This window comes from Eptatretus burgeri, chromosome 7, assembly GCF_056783735.1.
Source record: "Eptatretus burgeri isolate ZD-2024b chromosome 7, Ebu_testis_v1, whole genome shotgun sequence".
NCBI classification, from domain to species: domain Eukaryota; kingdom Metazoa; phylum Chordata; class Myxini; order Myxiniformes; family Myxinidae; genus Eptatretus; species Eptatretus burgeri.
The window spans coordinates 60,991,775-61,019,274 of NC_140967.1; the positions used below are offsets into that span (position 1 = coordinate 60,991,775).

Sequence of the window (27,500 nt, forward strand, 5' to 3'; positions counted from 1 at the left end):
CAGTGTCCTTCGTGAAGAGTAGTTGAAATATCACAGGCACCCTGACCAGATTCCAAATTCCTGCTCTAACCTACAGGGGGCTCTAACCTCACCTACCTACACTCATCAGGAGCACAGCTGTGCTTCCAACAATTATGCAACCAGTGGCCACAGGCTGCATGCGAAATGAATGAATGTATCCACATGTTGTTCACATGTTTTGCATTGTCTTGTACACTGTCACTTCGCTCCCCCATGAGTCTAGACTTTGTATACTAAAAGACATACAAGGCTTAACATGAATTTTTTTTCTTCGTCTGTCCATGAGATGGGTAGGTTTTAGATTTATTTATTACTCTGAGGCTTCATTCTCAAAACGCAATAATACAGTGACAGTATTTCTTTGTCTTGGTCAAACATGGTAGTTAACGTAATATCTTGGTGAAACATAATAGTTAACATCATTTATTATTATTTTATTGTTCAGCAAAAAGATTTGTTTGTGATACTCGCCAGAGGAGAGGGTATATTGCGTGTGCGCGTGCGCACATAATATGCTCAGGTAGGCCCCAAACGCCACCTGGTGGTAGCCAGTATTACATGCTGTCTTTTTCAATTGAGTTCCTCTATAAAGTATGTACAATTACAATGAGAGCACGTCTATAAAGTTGGTACTATTAGAATGTGAGTGTCTCTTGGGGATGTACTATTAAGAACGTGAGTGCATCTATAAAGTACATACTATTAGAATGTCCAATCATCTATAAAGCATTTGCTCTTTCTTGTTTTCCTTGTCTGAACGCGTTGTCCCAATATGCATCATGTGAACTTGTGAGCTTGTTGTTTTGGCAGTGACAAATTAATGCAGCAGTTCTCATACTGCGAGCATCTGGGGTGATGCCATTACGTTTCTTTGAAGTTTTTGTTCACACACAGGATGGTTGGGTCTCTGAAGATCACCGCAATCACTGCTAATCACTGTGGCTTTGTATGAAAAATAACTATGTTCGAGGTTGAGATATGTCGTTTATTACTACTGGTTGGCAAAATTTACACGATCTTCAGATGGGTAGATTGAGGGTTTTCACTTGTCCTACGGCCAAAATTGCTTATCCCAGGCAGTCTGGCAACTATTAACCTCGAGCCCTGACATGTGGGAATGAATGTCATATAAACTATTAATTTCTTTAAGCACAAATCTCTCTCTTTCTCTTTCTCTCTCTTTCTCTTTCTCTCTCTTTCTCTTTCTCTCTCTTTCTGTTTCTCTCTCTCTCTCTCTCTCTCTCTCTCTCTCTCTCTCTCTCTCTCTCTCTCTCTCTCTCTCTCTCTCTCTCTCTCTCTCTCTCTCTCTCTCTCTCTCTCTCTCTCTCTCTCTCTCTCTCTCTCTCTCTCTCTCTCTCTCTCTCTCTCTCTCTCTCTCTCTCTCTCTCTCTCTCTTTCTCTTTCTCTTTCTCTTTCTCTTTCTCTTTCTCTTTCTCTTTCTCTTTCTCTTTCTCTTCTCTTTCTCTCTCTCTCTCTCTCTCTCTCTCTCTCTCTCTCTCTCTCTCTCTCTCTCTCTCTCTCTCTCTCTCTCTCTCTCTCTCTCTCTCTCTCTCTCTCTCTCTCTCTCTCTCTCTCTCTCTCTCTCTCTCTCTCTCTCTCTCTCTCTCTCTCTCTCTCTCTCTCTCTCTCTCTCTCTCTCTCTCTCTCTCTCTCTCTCTCTCTCTCTCTCTCTCTCTCTCTCTCTTCTCTCTCTCTCTCTCTCTCTCTCTCTCTCTCTCTCTCTCTCTCTCTCTCTCTCTCTCTCTCTCTCTCTCTCTCTCTCTCTCTCTCTCTCTCTCTCTCTCTCTCTCTCTCTCTCTCTCTCTCTCTTTCTCTCTTTCTCTCTCTCTCTTTCTCTCTCTCTTTCTCTCTCTCTTTCTCTCTCTCTTTCTCTCTCTCTTTCTCTCTCTCTCTCTCTGGGCCTGTTCCTTATGCACGGCTACATATTTAAAGCTACAAACTCCATATTCGGGTTACAGATAGAACTTTGTTTACAGGTTACAGATAGAAGTAACATAGGCTATTTGGCTGTGGCCTCGTGACCCATTTTGAGGCTGTAATTTGAGGCCAAAGTGACCAATATAGCAATTTTTGGCAAAGCAAAAAACCAATTGGTCTCAAATTGAAAAGGCCAGATTCATTTTGGTAATGTGTGATCAAGAGGGCTATTATTTATGTTTCCTATCTGTATCAGGACTTCTAATCATTCTATCCATGATGAATTGACATTCCTCGTTTCCCTCGCTCCCTCTAAATCCCCTTAACTGCAAAAGACTGGTGCTTTCTTTCAAACGTGTGCACACTCCCTCAACTCGCCGCCGATGTTGCACCACCATTTCGCGGTGGGCAGTAGACGTGGCTCCGAGCTTTGGCTCTGAGTGAAATCAAGAGTTTAACATAGTTAACCTTTTTAAAGTCCATGAAATAATTTATATTGATTTATTAACTTAAACTTTTCTCGTCACTGGGGACTTTTGCTTGTGAACGTACTTTTGCGAGTGAACGAATAAAATATTTTGCAAAATGCACTACATGGCCAAAAGTATGTGGGCACACCTTCTAATCAGTGGAGTTGTCTATTTCAGCCACACCGATTGCTTACAGGTGCATGAAATCAAGCACATAGTCATTCAATCTCTATAGACAAACATTGGTAGTAGAATGGGCCGTACCGAAGAGTTCAGTGACTTTCAACGTGCACAGTCATAGGAAGCCACCTTTCCACCAAGTCAGTTCATCAAATTTCTGCCCTGCGAGAGCTGCCAGGGTCAACTGTCAGTGCTGTTATTCTGAAGTGGAAACATCTAGGAGCAACAACAGCTCAGCCATGAAGTGGTCGGCCACACAAGCTCACAGAATGGAATTGCCGAGTGCTGAAGCGTGTAGCGTGGAAACATCGTATGTCGGCAGTTGCAACACTCACTACCGAATTCCAAACTGCCTCTGGAAGCAACGTCAGCACAAGCACTGTTCCTCGAGAACTTCATGAAATGGGTTTTCATGGCTGAGCAGCCGCACACAAGCCGAAGATCATTGTGCACAATGCCAAGTGTCGGCTGGAGTGGTGTTAAGCTCACCGCTATTGGACTCTGGAGCAGTGGAAATGCGTTCTCTGGAGTGATTAATCACGCTTCACCATCTGGGTTTGGTGTTGGTGGATGCCAGGAGAGCGCTATCTGCCCGAATGTATAGTGCCAACTGTAAATTTTGGTGGAGGAGGAATAATGGTCTGGGGCTGTTTTTTCATTGTTCTGGCTAGGCCCCATCGTTCCAGTGAAGGGAAATCTTAATGCTACAGCATACAATGACATTCTAGATGATTCTGTGCTTCCAATTTTGTGGCAACAGTTTTGGAAAGGCCCTTTCCTGTTTCAGAATGACAATGCCCCCATGCACAAAGCGAGGTCAATACAGAAATGGTTTGTCGAGATCGGTGTGGAAGAACTTGACTGGCCTGCACAGAGTCCTGACCTCAACCCCATGGAACACCTTTGGGATGAATTGGAATGCCAACTGCGAGCCAGACCTAATCACCCAGCATCGGTGCCCGACCTCATTAATGCTATTGTGGCTGAATGGAAGCAAATCCCCGCAGCAATGTTCCAACATCAAGTGGACGCCCTTCCCAGAAGAGTGGAGGCTGTTATAACAGCAAAGGGGGAGGGTGGGGGACAACTCCTTATTCATACCCATGATTAACCTCCGCCATCGAAGATCGGAGGTTACTGTTTTCACCCCTTTCTGTTTGTTTGTTTGTGAACAGTATTATGGAAAAACTCCTTGATGGATTTCGCCAAAACTTGCTGGGGGGTATTAGGTATGGTCCAAGGATCATACCATTAGATTTTGGACTTGGTCCAAAATCCAATATGGCCGCTATGGCGGCCATTTTGAAAAAAATATTTGAAAATTTTTTTTTTTTGCATTTCTACATGTTTTAAGTGATTTCCAACCCCCCCCCCCCCACCCAAAAAAAAAATTTAGAGAAAAAAATTTTTTTGCAAGTTTTTTTTTTTCAACATAATTGCGGCTGATTTTGGAACTTCAGGTGGATATACCCACGTAAAATCAATTTCTGTCTCAAGGAATCTAGTTATGACGAATGAATTGAGTATGTAAAAGGGAAAGTTGCAAACGATAACTCTGTGAACACTGTTGACGTCAAATTGAATGAATATGATATCAGGTTCACTTGTGTGACCTAGCAGTATTGGCGGCGGAGGTTTTGCACTCTACCGAGTGCTCCCCCTCTAGTTTTTGAATGAGATGTTGGACGAGCAGGTGTCCACATACTTTTGGCCAAGTAGAGTATAACTCTACTGTCTTTTAATACACATCTAAACAGCGATATTATAAACGTCTTTAACCAAACCAACTTCAATAGATTCAGTTCTGTTCAATGCACAAATAGTTTAAAGGTGCTTTATTAATCTATTTATTTATTTATTCGTTTGTTTGTTTCTTTCTTCCCCCCCTCATTTCAAGCACAAGTTTAATGCACTTCTTTCAGATTTCCCCCAAGGGGAAAAAAATCGTGAATTTTAAATTCTAATTATAGTTCGCAGATTGCGTTTCGATCTTTATACATAGAAACAGAGATCACAAATTCGGGATTCACTTTTGGAAACCCCTTGCAAGAGAACATACAGTGCCAATGGAATGTCTACACCCCCTTTCAAAGTTTTCACCTTTTGTTGCCTTATATCATGGAATTAAATTACATTAAATCAGACTTTTTCCAACTTTATTTATACATCGTAACCCACGACTTCCAAGTGAAAAACAAATTATACAAATTTCAGAAAATTAATTAGAAATACAAAACTGGAATATCTTGGTTGGATAAGTGTCCACCCCCTGGAGTTAATACTTAGTGGGAGAGAGAGAGCGAGAGATATAGAGATATGAGGAGCGAGGATGGAAAGGCAGCGTGAGGGGTTGGGAGGAGAAGGTGGTGTTAGGAGTTGGGAGGGGAAGGCGGCATGAGGGGAAGCCGGCGGAGGGGAAGGCGACGGGAGGGGAAGGCGGCGTGAGGTGAGGATCCATCTGGACCGGTGAAAGATGGCCACCTTCAAGGTATAACCACTGTCCAGAGAGAGAGAGCGAGAGGAGATTTAGATAGATGGAGAGGTGTGGGAGGATGCTGCACTGTATGAGGATGGGACAAAATGGAGAGGGATGAGGGTAGTGGGGGTAGGGGAGTTGGCCAAGAATGTTATGCTTTATGAAAACACACACACACACACACACACACACACACACACACACACACACACACACACACACACACACACACACACACACACACACACACACACACACACACACACACACACACACACACACACACACACGCGTTGTGCGACGGATGGAAAAATTTGGCTCAAATTGAGAAAACGTGTTAATACGTCGAATGGCTTGGAAATCGGATGTTATTAAATGTATTTTGCTTTGAAACTCACAAAGAAACCATTTAACCTTTTAAAAGCACACCGAGTCATATAAAATAACCAATTGCTTACGAAACGGTCACGAGGACAAAGGAAAACGTGATCACTCATTAAAACTTAAGACCTCCAAAGTATGGGATGAAACTTTGCCACCACGGTGTCCATAACCAAGCATGCAGGCATACACACCCGCAGAGAGTCCCTACATTGCAGATCCAAAGAAACCCATAAATCTACCTTGTAACAACTGCTAACTGTATATTACGATCGGGACACTAATTGTACCACCGTTGACTGTTGGGTGCTCAGCAAGCGGCTTAAGCACACAAGCAAGCACTCCAATTAAATGGTTGAGGATGCCTGGCTTGGCAAGCGATAGCTATATCTGAATGTCCAAACTATGTCTGAATTAGACAAATGAACACTTTTTTTAGCAGTTGGAACTGCTGCGAAGTTCAATTCTGGAGCTTAAATTTAGTAATTCTGCTTGATTTCAGAGATTCTTGAGATTATGGCATGTGTGGAAATTAAATAAGCCACGAATGCAGGTGTTTACAAGCATTGCAATGTACCCAGCGATTTGTAGCTAAGATGAACAGGCATTCAATAATTTGAATAAGAAAAGTGGAAAAAGAACAAAACAAAAACTTCATTGTTAAGAAATGTTTGTGTCCTGTTCCAAGTCTAGGCATGGTTGAGCAGGCCAAAGAACATGGTGGATCCAGACCCCAGCGATCTAACCCAGAATATGCCTTACGACCCCATAGAGAGCGAGGTGGCTGAGGATGTGCCTGATAAAGGATTTAATTAAGCTAGTGCATGCCCGGGTCGTTAATTATCTTCAAAAGGGGCGTTTTAATTAACCCAAACACCCAATTTTCACTCATGCACTTCATTGAAGTTCCCTTAGTATGCATGCCAAGTTTCAGGCTGCTAGGTTTCATGGTTTTGGAGTCATGGAGGAGACACACACTGGCATTTATTAGTATAGATTTATGGGCCTCGCTATAACCACTCACTGCTTGACTGATGTTAATGTTCAGTACTTTCTGGGTGACTTAGAAAACTGAAATTCCATGTGCCGATGGACATTGAAATCAATACATGGGGGGGGGGGGGATCACAGAACCATCGGAAAGCATCCGTAAATGAAAACATCCGAAAATAAATGCAGTCTTGTTGTGCTCACTACAGGTGAGTGCCCTGAGACAATGTGTACAGCACAGTGGTAAGTGTTATGATGTGTATACTTTTTTTTAAAATCTAGAATGTAAGACCCCCTCGCTTCCAATGAAAAAAAAAAATAATCAACTTTCACCCTTTAAAAATCGTGCCAATAAATTATTGAACATCAGCCGCTTTTTGGTTGGATCCTTTTCTCACCTGTTGCAAGTGGAGCGACCTGCTTTGTAATGCTTTAAAAGGCGATGTATAATCGGAAATGCTGTTTGATGGGGCAATATGAATAAAATGGAAAGGTTAAAAGCAGTTTTGAATATAGCTCACGCTTAATCGCTCTGAGACTTGCCATTATTATAAGTGAAGAAGAGAGAAATGAAATTTTTTTGTTTTCATGTAAATCTAAACCGGCTCATCTATCCTCACCATATTCAGCTAAATCACACTGCAGATTGGGCTTGAATCGTGGCATCCCCTACAGGACAATTCTTGACGGGCAGGGACGGACGGACGGATGCATGCCGAGACCGAGCTCCTTTTACATTAAGTCTTCTGGTTTCGAGGCTCGCCACAAGGGGAAGCACTCAGGTCCCTCCCGAACACCCGGTCCTGAGGCCACCGGGTACAGATACCTCCGAGCGCGGCAGGTTGCTAGGCAACCACAAACACCGATTGGCACTGCCAATCTTGGCAGGGTTACACTACCTTGTGTGATAACTTACCTGTGGACGGCCAAACCAATTGAAGTCCCGTGCCCTCAGCGCACACCCAGATTACTGCCGAGCGATAGTCAGTGTGCGCTGTCTAACAAGAGCAAATTGATGGGATAGAACTTCCCGGCTAAACTAACGTACGGACCATGCTGGACCAATAAAGGAGAAGATAAAACTAGCTGGGTACATTTATAGCATAAGAAATTTATTTGTAAGGGTGTGGAAAGGTATGTATAGCAATAATCCATCCATCCATTGGGATCATACTCTGCAGAGCGTTGGTGCTGCCTAAGCAGTCTCCTAGGCTATTGGGCACAATCCTGGATGGGTCGCCACTCCGACACAGGATACCAGCAAGCTGGCACTCATTTTGCCGACCTCAGAAGGATGACAGGCAGTCAACCCCACCTGGTATTAATTCAACAGTTGAGCAGGATTTGAACTCGGGATCCTTGGATCCCAAGCCCACCACCCAACCATTAAACCAACACCAGGCATGTACACAATAATCAAAAGCGTTTTATTCAATAAAATGTACAGCAGGGAAAACAAGGATTTGTGGGGTGCAACGAAATAAATGCAATTATGTACAAAAAGAAGATGCAGGGCAGAGCCAAACCGATATACAGAACTTACACATTCTTATCTTTTGCAAGCATTACAGGCGCCATCAGACACACACCTGAGGAAATTGGACACAACAGAAAGAGAGGCAGCCAGGTCTAATTATAATCCATGCCAGTGTTGTGCATGCTATTTGAACAAACGATAACAAAACAACTGCTCTGCTGACCCAATTTAGTTTTTACCCCCAAAATGTGAAATGCCCATCGGCCAATGAGTGAGCCTTCTCAATATTTTATTTTCTCAGGTTCGATATCCAGTGGCATTAATTACCGTCCTTTACACTGGGTACCAGCTGCATAAGCAAGTTTATTTTGGGAATGAAAAGTCAATAGACACAAAAACACTTGTGGACAAAGATGAGACTTATTAGCCCCTGTTGTACTTAGTCCGAAATGGAGGGGGAGGGGGCGCTTATGGATTTGGTCTCGATTTGTGTGTGCATCTGCAACCATATCTCGGACATGTGTGGACCAATTTTATTCGTACTTTGTACAAAGACAACACATGATGATATACAAATGCACGTAGTCTTTATTTGACATCAGATCCAAGATGGCCGACTGTCGGTCATTTTAGTTGTAAAAAAAAAAAAAAACCCAGTGTAGAACATGTCCTCAACCATTCCTCAGACATGCATTTACTGATGTTTGAACTTGGCACACAGATAATGAATGATGGCTTACATATGCACGTAATTCTTTTTCGAGCTCAGATCCAAGATGGCCGACTGATGGCAATTTTGTTACCTAAACTTGTCCCCAGCCATTTCTTTGACATGCATGGTCCTATTTTGTTCAAACTTGGCACAACCGCAGGACACAATGGCCTAGACTTGCACCTAACTTTATTTTATGATCTGATCAAAGATGGCCGACTGGTAGACTGGCGGCCATTTTAGTTGTAAAAAAAACCCAATGTTGAGTACGTCGTCAACCATTTATTGGACATGCATTTACCGATGTTTTTGTTGTTTGTTTTTGTTTTTTATACCATGTCAAGGTTGTCAAGGCTTGTGGAAGAGCTAATTATACAGAACATATGACGGGTAGGAGAGGGATGCACAAATTAGTGGGGAACAGAGACAATAGGAGATCTGTGGAAGGTAGTGGGATGGGGTGGGGTACACAGGGTAAACAAGATGATACTACAGGGACTTTCAGGAAGGAAAACAGGGAATTTTAAGGAAGTTGGTTTTGGGTGGATTAACTGGGGTGGTAAAGATGAAGATTTTGGATGGCGAGGTTTGAGGAAGGAGCACCACCAACAGGACACCACACCACCACATATCTCAAAATTTCCTACCACCCAGTCGTACTCCATCAGACTGCGGATGAGAGCTTTGTAAGTGGTTAGAAGCTTAGATGTGCCAAGGAACGACTTTGCACAACGTAGGATGCCCAGTCGGTGACTGGCTTTGTAGGCCAGTTTGGAGATGAGACTTTCCCAGGAAAGATCGTAGCAGATAGTGAGACCCAAAAGCTTGAATGAATGGACGTCTTCATTGGGATTGTTGAGAAGGTGGATGGCCGGAGAGGGGGGGGGTTCCAGATGGTCCTTTCAGAGATACATGGTGAAGATGTGAGATTTGTCACGATTGAGAGACATATTCCAAATGTTTGACCAGCTTCTGATTTTATCCAGGTCTGCATAGAGTGAAGAGGCTGCTGCCTGCCGATCAGAGAGACGAGAGACTACGGCAGAGGGTGGTGTCATCAGCAAAGAGATAAAAAGGATTTTCCAGAGAATCTGAGAGATCATTGATGAAAATCATAAAAAGCATAGGGCCAAGAATGTTGCTCAAACTTGGCACACAGAAAATGAATGATGGCTTACATGTCCACATCACTTTGTTTTTTCGACATCAGATCCAATGTGGCTGACTGGCAGCCATTTTGGTTAAAAAAAAAAACCCAGCGTCGAACACGTCCTCAACCATTTCTCGTACATGCATTTACTGATGCTGTTCAAACTTGGCACACAGACAATGAATGATGGCTCACATAAGCATGTCATTTTTTTTCGAGATCAGATCCAATATGGTGGACTGGTGGCCATTTTAGTTGCAAACAAAAAAAACTGATGTTTAACGTCCTCAGCCATTTCTCGTACAAGCATTTACCGATGTTGTTCAAATTTGGAACACAGATAATTATGAATGATGGTTTACATAAGCACGATATTTTTTTTTTTCGAGTTGAGATCCAAGATGGCCCATTGGTGACTGTTTTAGTTGTTAAAAAAAAAACCTGATGTTGAACACATCCTCAACCATTTCTCGGACAAGCATTTACCAATGTTCGTCAAACTTGGCACCCAGATAATGAACGATGGCTTACATATGCACGCCATTTTTTTTTTTTTTGAGATCAGATCCAATATGGCCGACTGGCCATTTTGTTACATAAATGTGTCCCCAACCATTTCTCAGACATACATGGTCCGATTTTGTTCAAACTTGGTAAAAGCACAGTACATGATGGCATACATGTGCACCTTGCTTTATTTTGTGATATGATCAAAGGTGGTAGACTGGTGGCCATTTTAGTTGAATATAATTATGGGCCCTTTAACTCCATATGGCAAAATTACTAAAATGAGTGCTATAACATTGTATGTCTTTTTTACTTGTTTTATAAGGCAATGTAGTAAAATTATTTCACAATGTATAAATACTCTTTAATTAAAATTATTTCACAATGTATAAACACTCTTTAATCCAATGTCAAAGGAAAACGATGTACATTCGCTGTTGCTGCACCCCATGGCTTGTCGCAATATTGTGTAGAGATTGCCTTTTCCACAACAGGCCTTAGCCTAATAATGCTTGTCGACTGCAACAAGAGACATTTGCTCATTTAGTTTGTTCATTCTTTGTTCTTTGGAAAGGTTCAACAGTGTTTCCATCTCATTTGTAATGTTTATGCTGATGACCTTATGCACACCACTTCAGGATTCAATGAAACAAACAGATTGCAATGCTCTACAACATCAATCATCAGGCTTATACTCAACTCCAAACCAACAAAACAAACAAACAGACCCAAATGCAATGCCCTCTCATTCGGTAAGGGTAATTATCTATCCTGGTTAGAAATAATCTATTGTTAACAAATCCTACAGTTACGTCAGGCCATACCCTTCACGTTCTGATGGGTTTTTTTTCTTCCTTTTCTTGCATGAAATGTATAGAAAAGCTCTTCCATGAGCCTTAAAATTGCAAAATGTGTTTTTTATAAAACTTTATTTCCTTATCTTATCAAATTTCCATTTATCTTATCAATTTCCTTCAAATATTTGATTTATAAAGACTAACTGTGTAACATTAGAGTTAAAACAAAATCGTACCTCTCCATGTTTGAAGCATGTGCCTGCCACTTATCTCATGCTCCAGGCCAGGCTGCTGCTAGTCAAGACTCATTTGCAGAGAAATTGGCTACACAAGTTGTGAAGAATCTGCAGATCAATATATCTGGGATCCATCTACGTTATGAGGATGATGTGAGTATAATAATACAACTGTTATTTGACTATTAATGGCCATGCCAGGCACTTTCAACATTGACTTTTGTTGTTAAAAGACTCGTATCTGAAAGTTCCTTTATTCGATAATCTTTTGAGTGTCTCGTGTTGCTGAAGTGTGCTTAGAGGGTGATGTAGATCAAATCTAATCTGGAATGCAAGAGTAATATGCTGTGTGAAGAAGCATTTGTCATTGAGAGGGTTTGCAAGGCAGAGTGAGTTAGCACGTGGATGACTGATCGGTGCTCTCTCCTACCAGTTCTTCCAAGATAAGTTCCCCTGACCATTTATGTTGTGTTTTGCTGTTTCGCTTTTATTCCTGCTTTGCTTTCAGTGTTTTTCATTAACTTTTCTGTCCCAAACCGTATCATGCTGTGTTGAATTGTTTAGTTCGTCTCTTGAGTTCAGTCGGGCCTACCTGCGATATTCGAGTGTGCTTCCCCTCCGTTTTCTGCCTCTTTTTCGCTTCTTTGTTCCAGTTATTGTTGCTTCTGAAACCTCAGCTCAATATCTTTCCCTTCCTCCCTCAAAAATTAAAATAAAATATCTCTCCTCCTTCACCTGGAAAAAAAAACAAGAATAAACACTCTGGAAAAAAAAAAACCCCCAACAACCAACAACATTGCAAATAATTTTTGTCTTTTCAAAACTCCACTCTCGTGTTTCCAGCCCTTCTTTGCAATAACCTCTTCACAACATTTTAACAAAGCTTCCAAAATGTGTCTTAATGTGCCTTACCCTGCTTATTTACTCCATCATGAACAACTCATTCATTATTCTTCATTAAAATCTATTCCTTTGCTTTTTAACACAGCTTATGTCCCAAAACATCTTTACTCCAAAATGCTTAGTTCATCCAGTCTCCTCTTTCACTTGCAGCCAAATTTTCCCCCATTCCTTCAACCAAAAACATTCTCACCACCACCCTATCTGTGAAGCTTGTTGCATGTTATGCAGTCTGGGAATTCTGAGGCGTCAATTTTGCAAAGGCTGTGTGCACATGACAAAAATTTCCCCTTCACGTCCATTCATGGTGTCAAACCCTTCCATGTCAGTAACACCCCACTCCCCATCTGCTCCCTCCTCGTCCTACCCCCTCTCAATTTCGACCTCCTGCCTCTCTCAGCTCCCCCCTGCTGCTCTCCCTCTCAGCTCCCCCCTGCTGCTCTCCCTCTCAGCTCCCCCCTGCTGCTCTCCCTCTCAGCTCCCCCTGCTGCTCTCCCTCTTAGCTCCCCCCCCTGCCCCTTCCTGCTTCACCTGCTTTCCCCACCTCACACCCTCTCCTTGCTCCTTTCAACATCCCTTTGTCCTATCAGCAGCTCATCTCCCCCCTGTTCCTATCCCTGTGGACCTCAAACATCTGAGGCCTCCGTTCCAACCTGACAGATCTCTCAATCCAGGCCGCTGCCGATAAACCGGACATCATCTGTTTAACAGGATGTGCCTGACTACTCCGTGTCTCTCCCTGGCTGTTGTCTCCTCTGGTTTGATTGGCCTAAACCTCGTGCTGGCGCCGGAGTCACGCTTTACATCAAAAACTAAATTGCTCACTCTCCATGTATTACTCTTACACCTCCAAAACCCCAGGAGTACCTCTGGCTGTGACTTCCCCTCTGCTCCCACCTTATGTTTGTCTGTGTGTTTTACCGTCCTCCCAACCGTGATGACTCCATCTATCTCTATCTCTATCTCTATCTCTATCTCTATCTCTATCTCTATCTCTATCTCTATCTCTATCTCTATCTCTATCTCTATCTCTATCTCTATCTCTATCTCTATCTCTATCTCTATCTCTATCTCTATCTCTATCTCTATCTCTATCTCTATCTCTCTCTATATGAACCACCTTTTAATCACTCATCCAAAACTCTCTCTTCTTTATATGTGGTGACTTCAATTGCCACCATGCTAATTGGCTGAGTGTTGGTACCTCTCTTACCACCAGTGACATTTACATGGGACAGACTCAATCTTTGGACTTTCCCACCCATATTTCTCCCAATGGCAAATCTTCTCTCCTGGATTTGGTGATTACCAACTTCCCCACCAATCTATCTTGCTTGTCCTATGCCGCAATTGGCTCTTCTAATCATGTGCTTGTGAAGGTCAATATCTCTATGACCATTCTCAGAGAACAGCCTCTATGCCAGAGAGTCTGGCAGCGACTGCAAGCAGCCATCACTCTTCAGTACTGGTCTCCTATATCCACCATTGCTAATATTAATTCAGCCTGGGAATTCTTCCACAGAAACCTGTTCTTATATGTGTGGTGTATTGGCATACGTGGGCAAGGCACAATGCAGGAGCGTTGTGGGGGCGTGGAGGAGTGGTTTTGGTAGTCACGTGTCCGCAAGGCTTATAGGTGTTCACGCCGCTAGAGGCAAGTTGTAGTCTACAGTGGTGCACATCCGGATACGCAATAAACAGAGTTACGGCAACCCTCACGACTCTACGTGCCTCATTGCCCACCGGACACCACACTGGCGACGAGTCTGTTTCGGATCGACGTGTGCAGAGTGCCTGGTTTTTCCTCGGTATTGACTTGGAGTCGTTGCCGGAGCAATTGGATTGTGAGGCGCACGGAGCGCCGGGAAAATCAGCGCAGCTAGCGCGGTTCGAGTGCGATCACCTCGCGAGGATCCCAGGAAAGCGCATCGCGAGTTTCGCGCAGACGCACGCACAGTCTTCGGTGCGGGTCGAGTCTTGCAGCCAGACATCTCGCCGTCGCCTGCGACTTCACGTCCAGTGAACGACGGCCACGCTCGGAAATAGTTTTATTTCTGATTTGCAAGACTCGGGAATGGTTTCTGCAATGCCACGGCTAAAGGACGAGGACATTAAGTTCAACTCAGAAGCGGCGTCGGCTGTCGTACAGACTCTGAGAGATGTCCGGAGCCTCGATGGCCAGTGCGCGGAAGGTGATCCGGAGGTCAGCGCGGTGTACCAAGCCCCCACGGCCGCACGCACAGTCTTCGGTGCGGGTCGTGACCGAACGTGGCAACACGGTCAGTCGGACGGCAGTCTGAACACTCAGGGGCGTCTACGGTGTGTGTGCCGAGTGTCATTGGCCATCATAACGGTCATGAATGGCAGTGTGCGAAGCGACCCCTACATCCCGGGTCGAGACCTACTGCTGATACGGTGTTTTGTGCATGGCGTACACTTTTACGCCCCGGGTCGAGTCCTGCAGCCTGGGCATAGCGATCCCGGCGGCCCGGAGCAGGAGATGCTGTCGATGTTGAACCTGTTTTCAGTTGGTCCGAAGGTGACAAGACCAATGACAGTGGAGGTCGAGATGATCGGGGCACCGATCGTGTTTCGAGTTGAGACCGGAGCGGCGGTGTCGATCATGAGCGAGCGCACCGCTCGTGCACTCCCCCGGTCTACGTCTTTTCAGGTCTACCCTCGCATTGCACACGTATACCGGTGAACCGCTACCAGCGGTTGGCAGGGCACCAGTCTTGGTCGCCCATCAAGGTCAGCGGGTCGCGCTCTCGCGGTTCGTGGTGCGAAGGGAGGGTTCGCCCTTTTGGGTCGGAGCGGGTTGGCCTGCATTCAACTCGACTGGATGGCGCCAGCCAGTGGCCTTGGACGGCCCGGTACGGGGGAGGAGGAGGAGGTTCCTGTTTGGGAGTTCGTACCTCCAGGTGCACCTGTGTCTCCCTCAAGACCCGAGGGCAAGGTTCCAGCGGCAGGGGCCGCGACGAGGCAACATGGGTTTCTGGTCATTGATTCCTGCGACTACGACATATGGTTCCGAAGCAACGGGGGCCACGCCAGCTGCGACGGGCTCTCGCGCTTCCACTGCGCTCATGATACAGTGCAAACCCGTGTCGTTCAGGCGATTTCAGCGGGGGATTGGAGCGAGCCGGTCGCATTCAAGAAGTTCGCGGAACGCGGACATCGACGGTGGCCTCTGCGACGTTTAGATGGAGACCGGCAAGCAAGTCGCCTCAACGTCGTGACAACCAAGAGGCGTACGCGCAATGTGGTTCATAAATTGCTAATTGTTGTGTATTTGATTCTCGCAGCACGAATGATTCAGCTTGGCGTTGTTAAAGCAAATGCCGACAGTCCGCGTGTGAGCATAATGTGTTTGGTTGAGATCGATCAATATGATGACAAATATGATGTGAAGAGCTTGTGGACGATCGTTGCGAATAAAGAGGTCTTCCTGATCTCCGACTTCGAGGGCAGTCCGTGGTTCGCTGCCATCTCATGTGTTGGATTTATACTGGGGAAACGCGCTGTACGTGAAGGGAAGTTTGCATCTGCGCACACGATGTTCTTGCTGTTATATGACCCGGATATATATCCAGTCAACGCTGTCCGTCTGTATGGCCGCGCGTTGAAGTCTCGACTGGATTTGATGCGCGGTTTTGGTGTGGGACGACTGGTAATAGAGCCGACTGATTGCCTGGTTCGAGTCGATTGGGGGGAATGGGGGGCCAGTTTGCTGTTCAGCGTCACCCCTCCCGTAACTCTCGCGGGGGGGCCGGGCCGTTATCTTCCCAAGGCCGCCCTCCCCGCTGCTCCGCGCCAGCGATGGCGCCCTCATGTCTGGCGGACTCAGCATGTTTACCTGTTTCTGTCCGTGGGGGACGAGCAAGCTTGTCTGCCGGGGGCGTGAGAGGTTCGACGATTCATGTCACCTCGACCTCGACGTATGGCGTGTAAGCATGGGTGCCTGGGGGCGCTTCTGCTGCATAGTGATACTGTGCTCCCGGACTTGCTTCTTTATATCTTTAAAACGGCCATGGTTAGTGTCGTCTGCAAACATCATTGGGTTCGTCGTGCGACTCAGTACTCGAGCACCTGTCCACTGCATTTGGGTTTCAACTCACTCGCGCCAACGCGATATGTGTTGTGATGGGGATAGAGGGCTGAATTGTGGGTCAGATTATATCGACAGCATTATTGTGACAGGTTGTGCAGATGAAGCCCATTTTTCTTTTGTGCCGTAGTATATTTTGCCTATTATGCTTATCATTATAATTGTCATTTTATAATCATGTTTTTAGGAGGGAGGAATGTAGTGTATTGGCATACGTGGGCAAGGCACAATTCGGGGAGCGTTGTGGGGGTGTGGAGGAGTGGTTTTGGTAGTTACGTGTCTGCAAGGCTTGTAGGTGTTCACACCGCTAGAGGCGAGTTGTAGTCTATAGTGGTGCACATCCGGATACGCAATAAACAGAGTTACGGCAACCCTCACGACTACGTGCCCCATTGCCCACCGGACACCACAATATGCAAAGATGCATCCTATCTTGTCTTCAATTATCTTATCCATCCTCTTGCTCTTGGTACTCTGAATCCTTTGGTGAGGCTGTTGCCTTAAAACAACTTGGGTTCTCCTCCTGGAAGGCAAATCCAACCAAAAGCATCCTCAGATCATACCACACAGTCCATAACAAGTATGTGTCTACTCTCAGGTGAGCCAGAAAAAAGCATCTGGTCTATTCTCAAGAATGAACTTTCAAACTTGTCCTCCCTCCTCTAAAGCCTGGTGGTGCCTTGTCAAGTCTGTTTTTGGTGTATGCTCCCTTCCCTCACTTCAAATGGCACCACAGCCAACTCTGCTCATGAGAAGGCTGAATGCCTCAATTCTGTTTTTGCTTCAAAATCTTGTGGCCCGACATCTTTATCTTTCTCTTTCTCTTTCTCGTCGTAACCAACTGCTCCTAAATTCAGTCTTTTTCACCTGAAAGGTAGAAAAGTTTCTGGCAGCACTCGACTGCAACCGGACCGATGGCATCAACTTGTGTGCTAAAAACTTGCTCTGCTGCTTTTGCACTTCTTGTCTCTGCCCTTTTCACCCTGTCATTTACCATAGGTCATCTTCCATCTGCTTGGAAATCAGCCAAAATCACAGCATTACATAAAAGATGCAAAAACGGATCCCCTTAACTACAGATCAATTGGCTTACTTCCAATTATCAGCAGGGTCGTGGAATCGATCATCGCAGCTAGTTGACATAAAATTATTCATTTTCTCCAACAGCCTCATTTCAGATCATCATTTCAGATTGAGACTTGGTCACTCTACCTTGGACATGCTGTTTCTACTCTCTCAACAATGGATGGAGGCTCTCTTTCAGACATGAGATTAGGGCAGTCTCTCTAAATGTATCTTGTGCTTTTGATACAGCCTGGCATACTGCCCTGCTCTCCAAACTGTCTGCCTGTAGAATCAAAGGCCAACTCCACTCTTGGATTCCTGATTTCCTCCACTCTCGAAGCCAAAGTGTGGCTCTCAACAGAACCCTTTCATCTCCTCTCCATGTCAAGGCTGCAGTACCACAAGATGGTGTTCTTGGCTGCATCTTATTGCTAATCTTCATCTATGATCTCACTGACTCTCTGGAAAATCCTCTATCACTTTGATTACCACTCTCTGCTATGACATCCTTCATCCCTCTGGCAGACAGACAGTCTTGACAAAATTTCAAACTGGTCAAACACTTGGACTACGTCTTTCAATCCTGAGAAATCGCACACTCGCTCACTCTCCCTCGAAAAGGACCGTACTGCAAACCCTTCCGCCTACTTTCTCAAAACCCCTCTCAAATTGGTTCAGTCACTCAAAATCTTGGGTCTCACTCTCAGCCAAGATCTCTCTTGGACAAGCTACATTTCAAAATTGGCCTCCGAAGCCAGAAGTTTACTGGGCATCCTCCGTCTTGCAAAGTCTTTCCTTGGCACACATGACCTCCTATCCACCTACAATGCTTTTATCCCCAGCTCAATGGAGGACTGCTTTTCCCTTTGTGCTGGCTCCCCTCCTTCACATCTTGCACCGCTTGTTGCCATTGAAACGAAGGTCTTCAATATCATTGGAATCTCTCGCTATGAAGCTGAGTCTGTCACTTTGCCATCACTGACATGCCTGTGGTCTCTCTGTCTTGTGCCCCTAATTTCTGGACTTGCACCCTGTGCCCTCTCCATACTTTGTATCTCCTCCCCCCTGTGCCCTCTCCATGCTTTGTATCCCCTCGCCCCTCCCAGTTATCTGCAGGATGCATGCAGTCCATCAGCAACTCCTTATTGGTGAAACTGCCTAAATCCAGAACCACTGCCCACCTCCACTCATTTATTCCTCTTTTTCCCACCTGTGGAACCACCTTCCATACTCTCTGCAATCTCATTCTAGCCTCCAGGTCTTCAAGACAGCTGCTCAGCACCATCTCAAGTCATCCTCCATCCAAAATCATGATCTTTTCTACACCCATTAGACCACCCTCACCCTCCCAAAATTTTGCTTATGTATCCATATTGTCCTCCCTTTGCGTTCTCCTTTACCCCTCATCGTTTCCTACATCCTTTATCCATCTCCGTCTACTTTCTCTCTTCCCCCTGCTGTTGGTGTTTCCCCTTTATCCTGCTGTTCCTTTTGTTGTGTTGAGACCTGATTTGTTCTGTCTCATAGCTCTTCCCTGAGCCTAGAGCAAGTATTAAAAAAAATAGAAGTTGAAACATTCTCTGTCTGACCTTGCTTGCCTTCTGCTTTCTGAACATATTCCAAATGTTTATCTCTCATTATACCTGAATGATAACGACAGAATCAAGTTGTTGATAAAGGCTTAATAATATTCCAACACTTTTCTAAACAGTAACTGATTTTTCTTTGGTTAAAATTTCATTTTTTTTTCTTTGAGCACCCAAAGAGGAGCTGCTGCTGTAATCATCCTTTGTGTTAGTGAGTCTGCACGCATATTTATTTCAATACTGACTGTTTAATCTTGGATCGAATATAATCTACATACCCTGGCAAACTCTACATTAAAAAGATCTTTCTTTTTTTTTTTTCATTGATAAAATTTGAAGAAAATTGTCAAATTTAACCAAAAGTTGATTTTGTCCCTTGAATGTGGATTATGTGCAAGTTCACCTCAACCATACCTGATGATATGTTTGTCTGCATCTAGATCTACTATTGTACTGTATATCATTCATTTTAAGACATTTGGGTCTTTGGGGTATTTTGGGTCCTTGTTGACTTTTGAGTCTTCAGGGTCTTTTGCTTTTTTGGGGTCTTCAGGAACTTTTGGGTCTTTGGGGGTCTTCAGTGGTCGAAGAGGTCTCGGTAGTCTAAAGCAAAAGAATGTACATTCCAACATTACGTAATTAGACGTGTGTTTGAAGTCAGGGTGCAACTGACGTTCAAACAGTATGTAATATATGGACATATATTCACACAGCTTCACTGTGAAAGGAACATTCCAATATTGCGTAATTTATAGACGTTTATGTAGTCTGCAACTAACGTTCAAACACGACGTGTTGAATCGGCATATAGTCTTCACGGCCTCCCGAACTGGCTCAAATTCACTGCCTCACTGTGCTTTTCATATATATATATATATATATATATATATATATATATATATATATATATATATATATATATATATATATATATATATATACACTTCAACACTACAGAACACATTGTCTGGTTGACTCTTCCAAAAACTTTAGTTTAGCAGTACTTGGACAAAATATTTTGCCATCTCAACCAATCAAATTCGACCCGTGCATGAACGCTTGCGCTCAGTGTTAGAGCATATTGATGCAGGCAAAATTGCAGCTTGTCGGAAATATAGATTGTGCTTGGAAACATAAAGCAAGAGTTGAAAAGATCCTTCGCATCTCTTTTTTTTTTTTTTTCTTCCCAAAACTGCACAGGGTAAGGTATTCCATGAACTCGACTTATTATTACTTCTGCCACCGAAGGCGAAGAGGTTGTTTTCACCCCTCTCTGTCTCTGTCTGTCTATCTGCAGGATATCTCAAAAAGTTGTGGACTGATCTGGATGAAATTTGGTTGGCAGTTTGTGTGTGTGACAAGGACGAACTGATTCGATTTTGGTGAAGATCCGAATCCGGATCGGACTATGAGAATTATTTAATCTTAAAGTGATTCTTCACCATTGAGAGGAGAGGAGGAGACGATTGGGACCATACTCTGTGCAGAGCGTTGGTGCTGCTTAAGCAGTTTCCTTGGCTATTGGGCACAATCATGGATGGGTCGCCACTCTGACACAGTATACAAGCATGCTGGCACTCATTTTGCCGACCTCCGAATGATGACAGGTCGAGTTAACCCCACCTGGTATTAATTCAACAGCTGAGCAGGATTTTGAACTCTGGACCCTCGGATCCAAAGCCTGCCACCCTAACCATTAAGGCAACACCAGGCATGAGAGAGTCTACCATCAACACCATTGAGAGATGGGGCCAAAATGATCTCTGGCATGATATTTCAAAAATGTATTGCACCCGATATGTTCTCATGGATCAGGCATCACATGGCGGAGCACTTTTTTTTATTTTATTTTTTATTTTTTTGTATACCTTGGTCGAGGCTCGTATGAGAGCTAACACACAACTCACAGCAAGGAGGCATGAGACAAGAGGGGCGGGAGTGGAAGGGACAAAACAGTGGGGAACAGACACATTAGGTGAACTGTGGAAGGGAGAGGGATGGGGATGGGACGGGGAACATGGCGAAGAGAAGATGGACATTTCAGGGACTTTCAGGAAGGAAAGCAGGAGAAATGAAGGAGGTGGGCTTGGGTGGATTATCGGGGGTAGAAAAGATCGAGGATTTGGATGGGGGAAGATAAGAGGTGGTGGTGAACAGCTGTTTTGTTCCTGATATGTTTTGTTCACCTGATATGTTCTCATGGATCAGGCATCACATGGCGGAGGTATGCACTCTACCAAGTGCCCGTGTAGTTGTTATTGTCATCTTTGTTGTTGTTGTTCATTGGAGCTTTAATGACTGTTTTATTTTCTGGATAATGACTCCATAAAACATGCCATGACAAGATTTGCATTGAAGCTAATCAGAATAAAGATTGAGGTGATCCAGGTTGGCTGACATTGTCAACATCATAGTCTCAGGAACATCATCAGTTTTTAATGTTTTGATGTTTTAAAAACAGTGATGATCATGTTTCCTCCTTTGTTTGTGTTGTGAAGGTAACATATCCTACCAGGACTCTAGCTCTGGGGTTTACACTCGGAAGCCTTTCATTTCAGGTAATAAAATAATCTGGTTTGTCTTTTTTTTATATCATCATCATCATCATCATCATCATCATCATGTCTACATTTGAGAAGTGAATCCTAATCCTCACCTTGCTTGCTTGCCCTATTTACAAAAGGGCTAATGAAATTAATGTTTCTGTCAAGTTTCTTTAAAATTGTTTTCCTCAGCTATATTTCTGTGATGCTGCTTTTAATTTCATTTCTACTCTAAGCTAGTTCATTGTTTTGAGTCCCTTGCTGTAGCCATTTACTAACTGTCTTCAATACGAATGCCTTTGTAATGAATCCATTTTCTATATTGTAAGAGTATGGCAAGATCGGCCATTTGTATAGCATATTCACCTCCTGTGCTGTCTGGTCTGGGTTCAATTGGTACACTTAACATTGCAGTTGTGTTCTTGAAAAATGTGACATTAAGCGAATCACATTTTCCCATAATAATTAATGTTTAAACTGGAGATAGGTTCTTCTCAACATTTCTTGTCAGAAAAAATAACAGTACATACATGTATAGTGCATTCCAAATGAAATAACATTTTAAAATAAAATGCATTTCTAAATAAAACTTTGACTAAGATAACACTCACGAGTGATGAGTGTGGAGGTTGTTTGTGTACTATCGGTTGGGTGGAGAGGCAAGTGGTGGAGTTAAGTGACAGCCCAAGTGCTGTCCCAATATCAACCGCTCATGCGCTGGCATCAATTGGTGTGATACAACTGTTCAGTGTATACATACACCTCTACGTCTATGTGACAGAGTAGTTCACTGTGGCCCACTGGCAAATGACTTGATAGCGAATGTCACGACATTAAAAGATAAAAGTTCCCCATTGTATCGGCGTCGTTATAACAAAACGTTAACCGAATTGACGTTAAGTGGGGAATAGATGTACCATGATCAGATTCCATTAATCGGTCAAGTGTATGACTGCTTTGCCTTGCTCGGTCTGTTCTGGGTTCCATGAATGCTGAACCTTTCTTTGGAAATTCCAAGCGATTGTGTAAATATTGCAGCAAATGTGTTCTAAATAGCAATATTGCATGTTACCTTTTTTATTTCGATTTTCTGATTCTGTTGTGCAGTGATTAAACCTCCATAAACTTATTGTCCTTTGTACTCTATCTCGCATGCTTTATCATACATTTCCGACTGGTCTATGAAGACAGCTGGAGAAGATTGGAAGCCATGCCTCCTCAATGTGACGGAAAATGTCTTTAATAAGGTAACTGTTTTTACCTGCAAAACAATAGATTGTTGCTATAATCATGTCCAACAAAAAATGATCATGCTGTTGTGTTACATCAGACAATGTGTTCAATGACTGATATTCTGGTACTGTGCAGCTTGTGAACCTGGATTGCCTGGCTGCATACTGCAACGTGAATGGTCCCATGTTTTCCCACAAGTCCACACAGGATGTTCTGGTATCCATTTTCTAATATGTATTGGCATGGAGTAATTGAAAGTGCAAATAGCTTGCAGATAGATAAAAACTTCACATACATGGTGTGTTGCTCAACTTGGATATCTGAATTGCTCCAATAATCATTTTATAACTGACTGAAATGTTTAGTTGAAATAAATTGATCATTTTTACAGCAAACCTCAATTATTTTCCAAACTTTAGCTGTTTTAAGTTGATATGATTTCTTTCACAAAGCAGGTGGGTTAAGACCTTCAGTCTCCTTTCTCATCTCAATGTTTTTAACGTAAATGGTTAAATGTAAAATTTTCCTCCATAAATAATAATGTTAACTTCACATTTAATATCTTTTCCAAATACATCTACACTTTTGCACCAAGAGACATACTATGTGTGGGATTTTTCTGTTTTTGAGTTATTGTTTCAAATATGTCACTCAAGTTTTTAATTAGTCATGGTGATTTAACATGATTATTACTTTGCTTTTCTTTGTTCTTATTGTCCTTCGTGGGTTTGAAATGTTTATTTTGGCTTTGGTTGCTGCAGACGTTGCTGAGAAATGGTGTTGCCAGCAAGAATCAAATTCCTTCAAATTATCATTACAGTAAGTAACAGCCAAATTATTGAGGAATTGGTATTGTCGACTGACATCGCTCTTGGTGAAACAGTTTAGGCATTTTTGTTTTCCTTTTTCGTTGTGGTGATCTGAGCAGCCACCATGTCCCCCAGCCTCTCACCCATTATTCTGACCGCAAATTAGTGCTACTAAATAATTGGAATCTCCTGCGATGAAGCCGAGTCTCTGAGCCTATCACTTCACATCTCAAACAGGATCGTCTGTGGGCTCTGTCTTCCACTGCCTCCTTTCTGGTCTTGTACTCTTTGCCCTTTCTGTGCTCTGTCCCCCAGAGGTTTCTATAGGGTGCATACATTCTCTGCCAGTACCCCCCTTCTGGTGAAACTCCCACAATCCAGACTCATTGCTCACCTCCACTCATTTGTTCCTCTCCCCCCCCCCCACCACCTGTGGAACCAACTTCCTCATTCTCTTCAACTCATTTTTCCTTCCATGTCTTCAAGACAGCTGTTCACCACCATCTCAGGTCATCCCCCATCTGCAATCATGATGTTGTATTTCCCCATTGACCATCCCCAAGCCCACCACTTTCTGTGTTTTCAGTTTTTCCTTCCACTTCTGTGATTGAAAGATTGTGGCTGTCTCCATCTTGTTCAACCCATGTCCTCCCCTTGCCCTCATTCTTTCCCAAATGCCTTGTTTTTTCAAATCTCCCTCTATATTGTCCCTCGGTCCTGCTGCTGGAGGAGGACCGAGCTCATGGAGGAGCGAATTTGAGCTCATGGAGGAGCAAGAACGTAGAATAGATCAGGTCATAACAAAACAAAAGGAACAGTTGAAAGAGAGTGGGAAACACCAACGGCAGGGATGAGGGACAAAATAGAGGAAAACTTGGACAAATGAGGGAACTAGAGAGGATGCACGGGGTGGACAAGATGGATACAGCTGCAAACTCGCAGGCAGGAAAACTGCAAAGTTGGAAATCGATGGGCTTGGGAAGGGTTAATGGGGGCAAGATCATGTTCTTAGTTGAGGGATGATCTGAGATGGTGGTGAAAAGCTATCTTGCAGACCCTGGAGAGAAGAATACGATTGAAGAGAATGTGGAAGTTGGTTCCACATGTGAGAAAAATAGGAATGAATGAGAAGAGGTGAGCAGTGATTTTGAGATTTTAAAGAGAAGAGGTTTGCTGGCAGACCGCATGTGACCTGCAGAAACCTGAGGGGGGTTTGGAGGGGAAGGATGGAGCACGGAAAGAGCATGGCTGATAGTGTGGCCCAAACATCTGAGTGACATGATGATTGTTAATAAAGGAGATGGAGGATTTGTTAACTGGTCCTTTCAGAGAGATAGTGAGAGTGAGATGTGTCAGGATTGAAAGACATATTCCAAGTGTTTGAACAGGCTGTTGCCTGCCTGCCTGAACAATGGGAAATGCTTTGGCATTGGGTGGAATCATCAGCAAGGATAAGCAGGATTTTCCAGGGAATCAGAGATCATTGATGAAGATTCAGAATAGGACTCGGTCCAGAATACTATCTTGGGGGCCCTCCAGCATTGACAGGGAGAGGAGATTAGAGGAATTTGTTGAAAGCCATATCTTGGCTATGAGAGTAGAGAAAGTCATTAAGGCAGTGTGAAATTGGCCTTGGATGCCATGGGCAAGGCAGGGTGCCAGCTTATAAGTCTATAGAAAAGAAAGCTCGAGATAAATCTAGAGAGATGACCCTGATCTCAATCCTGTCGTTGAGGGCCTCCATCCATTGTTTGGAGAGCATAAGCAACATGTCCAAAGTGGAGTAACCTTGTCTGAATTTGACTTGATGATCTTTGATGAGGTCATTGGAGAAGAGGATGATTTTATGTCTACTGTGATGATTGATTCCATGACTTTGCTGATGAATGAAATCAATCGGAAGACCAAATACTGCATACTGCATTCGAGTCATCAGAAGGAACCCGAAGAAGTAAAGAGCAAAGATGGAGTCATCAGGAGGTACCTGGATCGGATTGGAGTTTCAACCGCTACTCCACTACCCTCAAACCCATCCATGTGCAGCCAAGTGTGCCTTGCAGAAAGTTCACTTCGAGAGAGAGAGAGATATATATATATATATATATATATATATATATATATATATATATATATATATATATATATATATATATATATATATATCCCTTCATCTTCTTCTTTCGGCTGCTCCCGTGAGGGGTCGCCACAGCGGATCATCCGTATGATCCACATAGTGATTTGGCACATGTTTTACACCGGATGCCCTTCCTGACGCAACCCTGGTCGCCTCTTTACGACACAGGGATATGGTACACTTATTTTAACCGGGGTATACACCGGCCCAGTACACTGGTACTCATTTCGCCGACCTCGGAGGGATGACAGGCTGTCAACCCCCTGGTGTATTAATTCAGTGGCCCAACGGGGCTTGAACTCAGGACCTTTTGGATCCCAAGCCACTGCCCTAACCACTGCGCCAACACCAGACTTTATATATATATATATATATATATATATATATATATATATATATATATATATATATATATATATATATATATATATATATATATATATATATATATATATATATATATATATATATATATATATATATATATATATATATATATATATATATGCAAGAATTAGAATGAATAAAGAGAATTGTGAAAAAAATTTGAAAGAAGTGTGAAAGTAACAAAGATGTGTAAGATGATAGGTCTGTAGTTAAGATAATCAGTTTTTGCATTTTTTTTCATGCAATGCAGTGATGTTGGCTTCCAGTGCAATGAGTTCCAGGCAGATGGAATAACACATAGTGTAGATGATAAGGTGAACAGAGAAGAGAGAGGATGTGCAAGAGCAGCAGAGCAGGTTTTTAGGACAAGTGAGCTGATACAATCTGGTTCAGTTGCAGAATCAGTCAAGGTATGCAATAAAGTTATTCACCTTCTTCGGTGCAAGAGACATTGTCGAGTTGATGTGTGTGACTGGGAATGATCGATTGATATATAGAGAGTGAGTGTATGGGAACAAAAGATTTGGAAGCAAATGCAGAATTGAGGCATTCAGCCTTTTCAAGAGTGGAGTCCGCTATGGTACCATTTGAAGAGAGGGAAGGGATGGAAAGGGAGTTTTTTTTGCTTTGTTAATTTCAACTGTACCTCAAATGAATGTGAAAAAGGAAATGCTATAGAAAGGGATGTCATGCCTTTTTATGCATATTCATTTTGGGTTCAAGCTAATTGCTTTATCTGCGAGATCATCAAAAGTGAGAATTATTGTTAATGGCAGGAGTACAAATGCCATGTGACTTGTTTCAACTAATCCTTGTACCGAGAGGACATTTCAATTGATTAAAATTGTGAGATCATGTAAGAGGAGAACAATCGGCTGGGTGCTGTAGATAGCTAGTCTATATCACGGGTTGAGAGGCATAATGTTGTAACTGAATTTTTGGCGAAACCGAATAAAATGGCTCTCATGTCTAACAAAACACCATTTCGTGGGTTGAGAGACATAATGTTGTAACTGAAAATTTCCCATTTCCTGCAAATCGCTCATGAAAGATAAATGGTGTTTTGTTAGACATGAGAGCCATTCCATTCAACCTCGCCAAAAATGCAGTTACAACATTAATCCTCTCGACCCGCGATATGCACTCATTGTACAAAACATCGGCAACGCCTACTCTTTCCATGAAATAGACTGATCAGGTTAATCCAGGTGAATGCTATGATCCATTATTGACTACACCTGTTGAATCGACTTTAATCGGTGTCGATGAAGGTGAAGAGACAGGTTAAAGAAAGATTTTTAAGCCTTGAGATGATTGAGACATTGATTGTTTATGTGTGCCATTCAGAGGGTGAATTGGCAAGACAATATTTAATTGCCTTTGAACTGGGTATGGTCGTAGGTGCCAGGTGTATTGGTTTG

At 43.3% G+C, this 27,500-nt stretch overlaps 1 protein-coding gene across 1 annotated transcript in view; it reads left to right on the forward strand.

Moving 5' to 3' along the window:
• The window catches only part of LOC147023371 (intermembrane lipid transfer protein VPS13A-like), a 220,847-nt gene that overhangs the window by 34,866 nt on the left and 158,481 nt on the right, over positions 1-27,500 (forward strand). Inside the window, exons 8-12 of the mRNA XM_085888717.1 lie at positions 11,361-11,467; positions 21,472-21,531; positions 22,704-22,763; positions 22,885-22,965; positions 23,511-23,568. Coding sequence (XP_085744843.1) covers positions 11,361-11,467; positions 21,472-21,531; positions 22,704-22,763; positions 22,885-22,965; positions 23,511-23,568 — 366 coding nt within the window. The remainder of the gene's footprint in view (positions 1-11,360; positions 11,468-21,471; positions 21,532-22,703; positions 22,764-22,884; positions 22,966-23,510; positions 23,569-27,500) is intronic.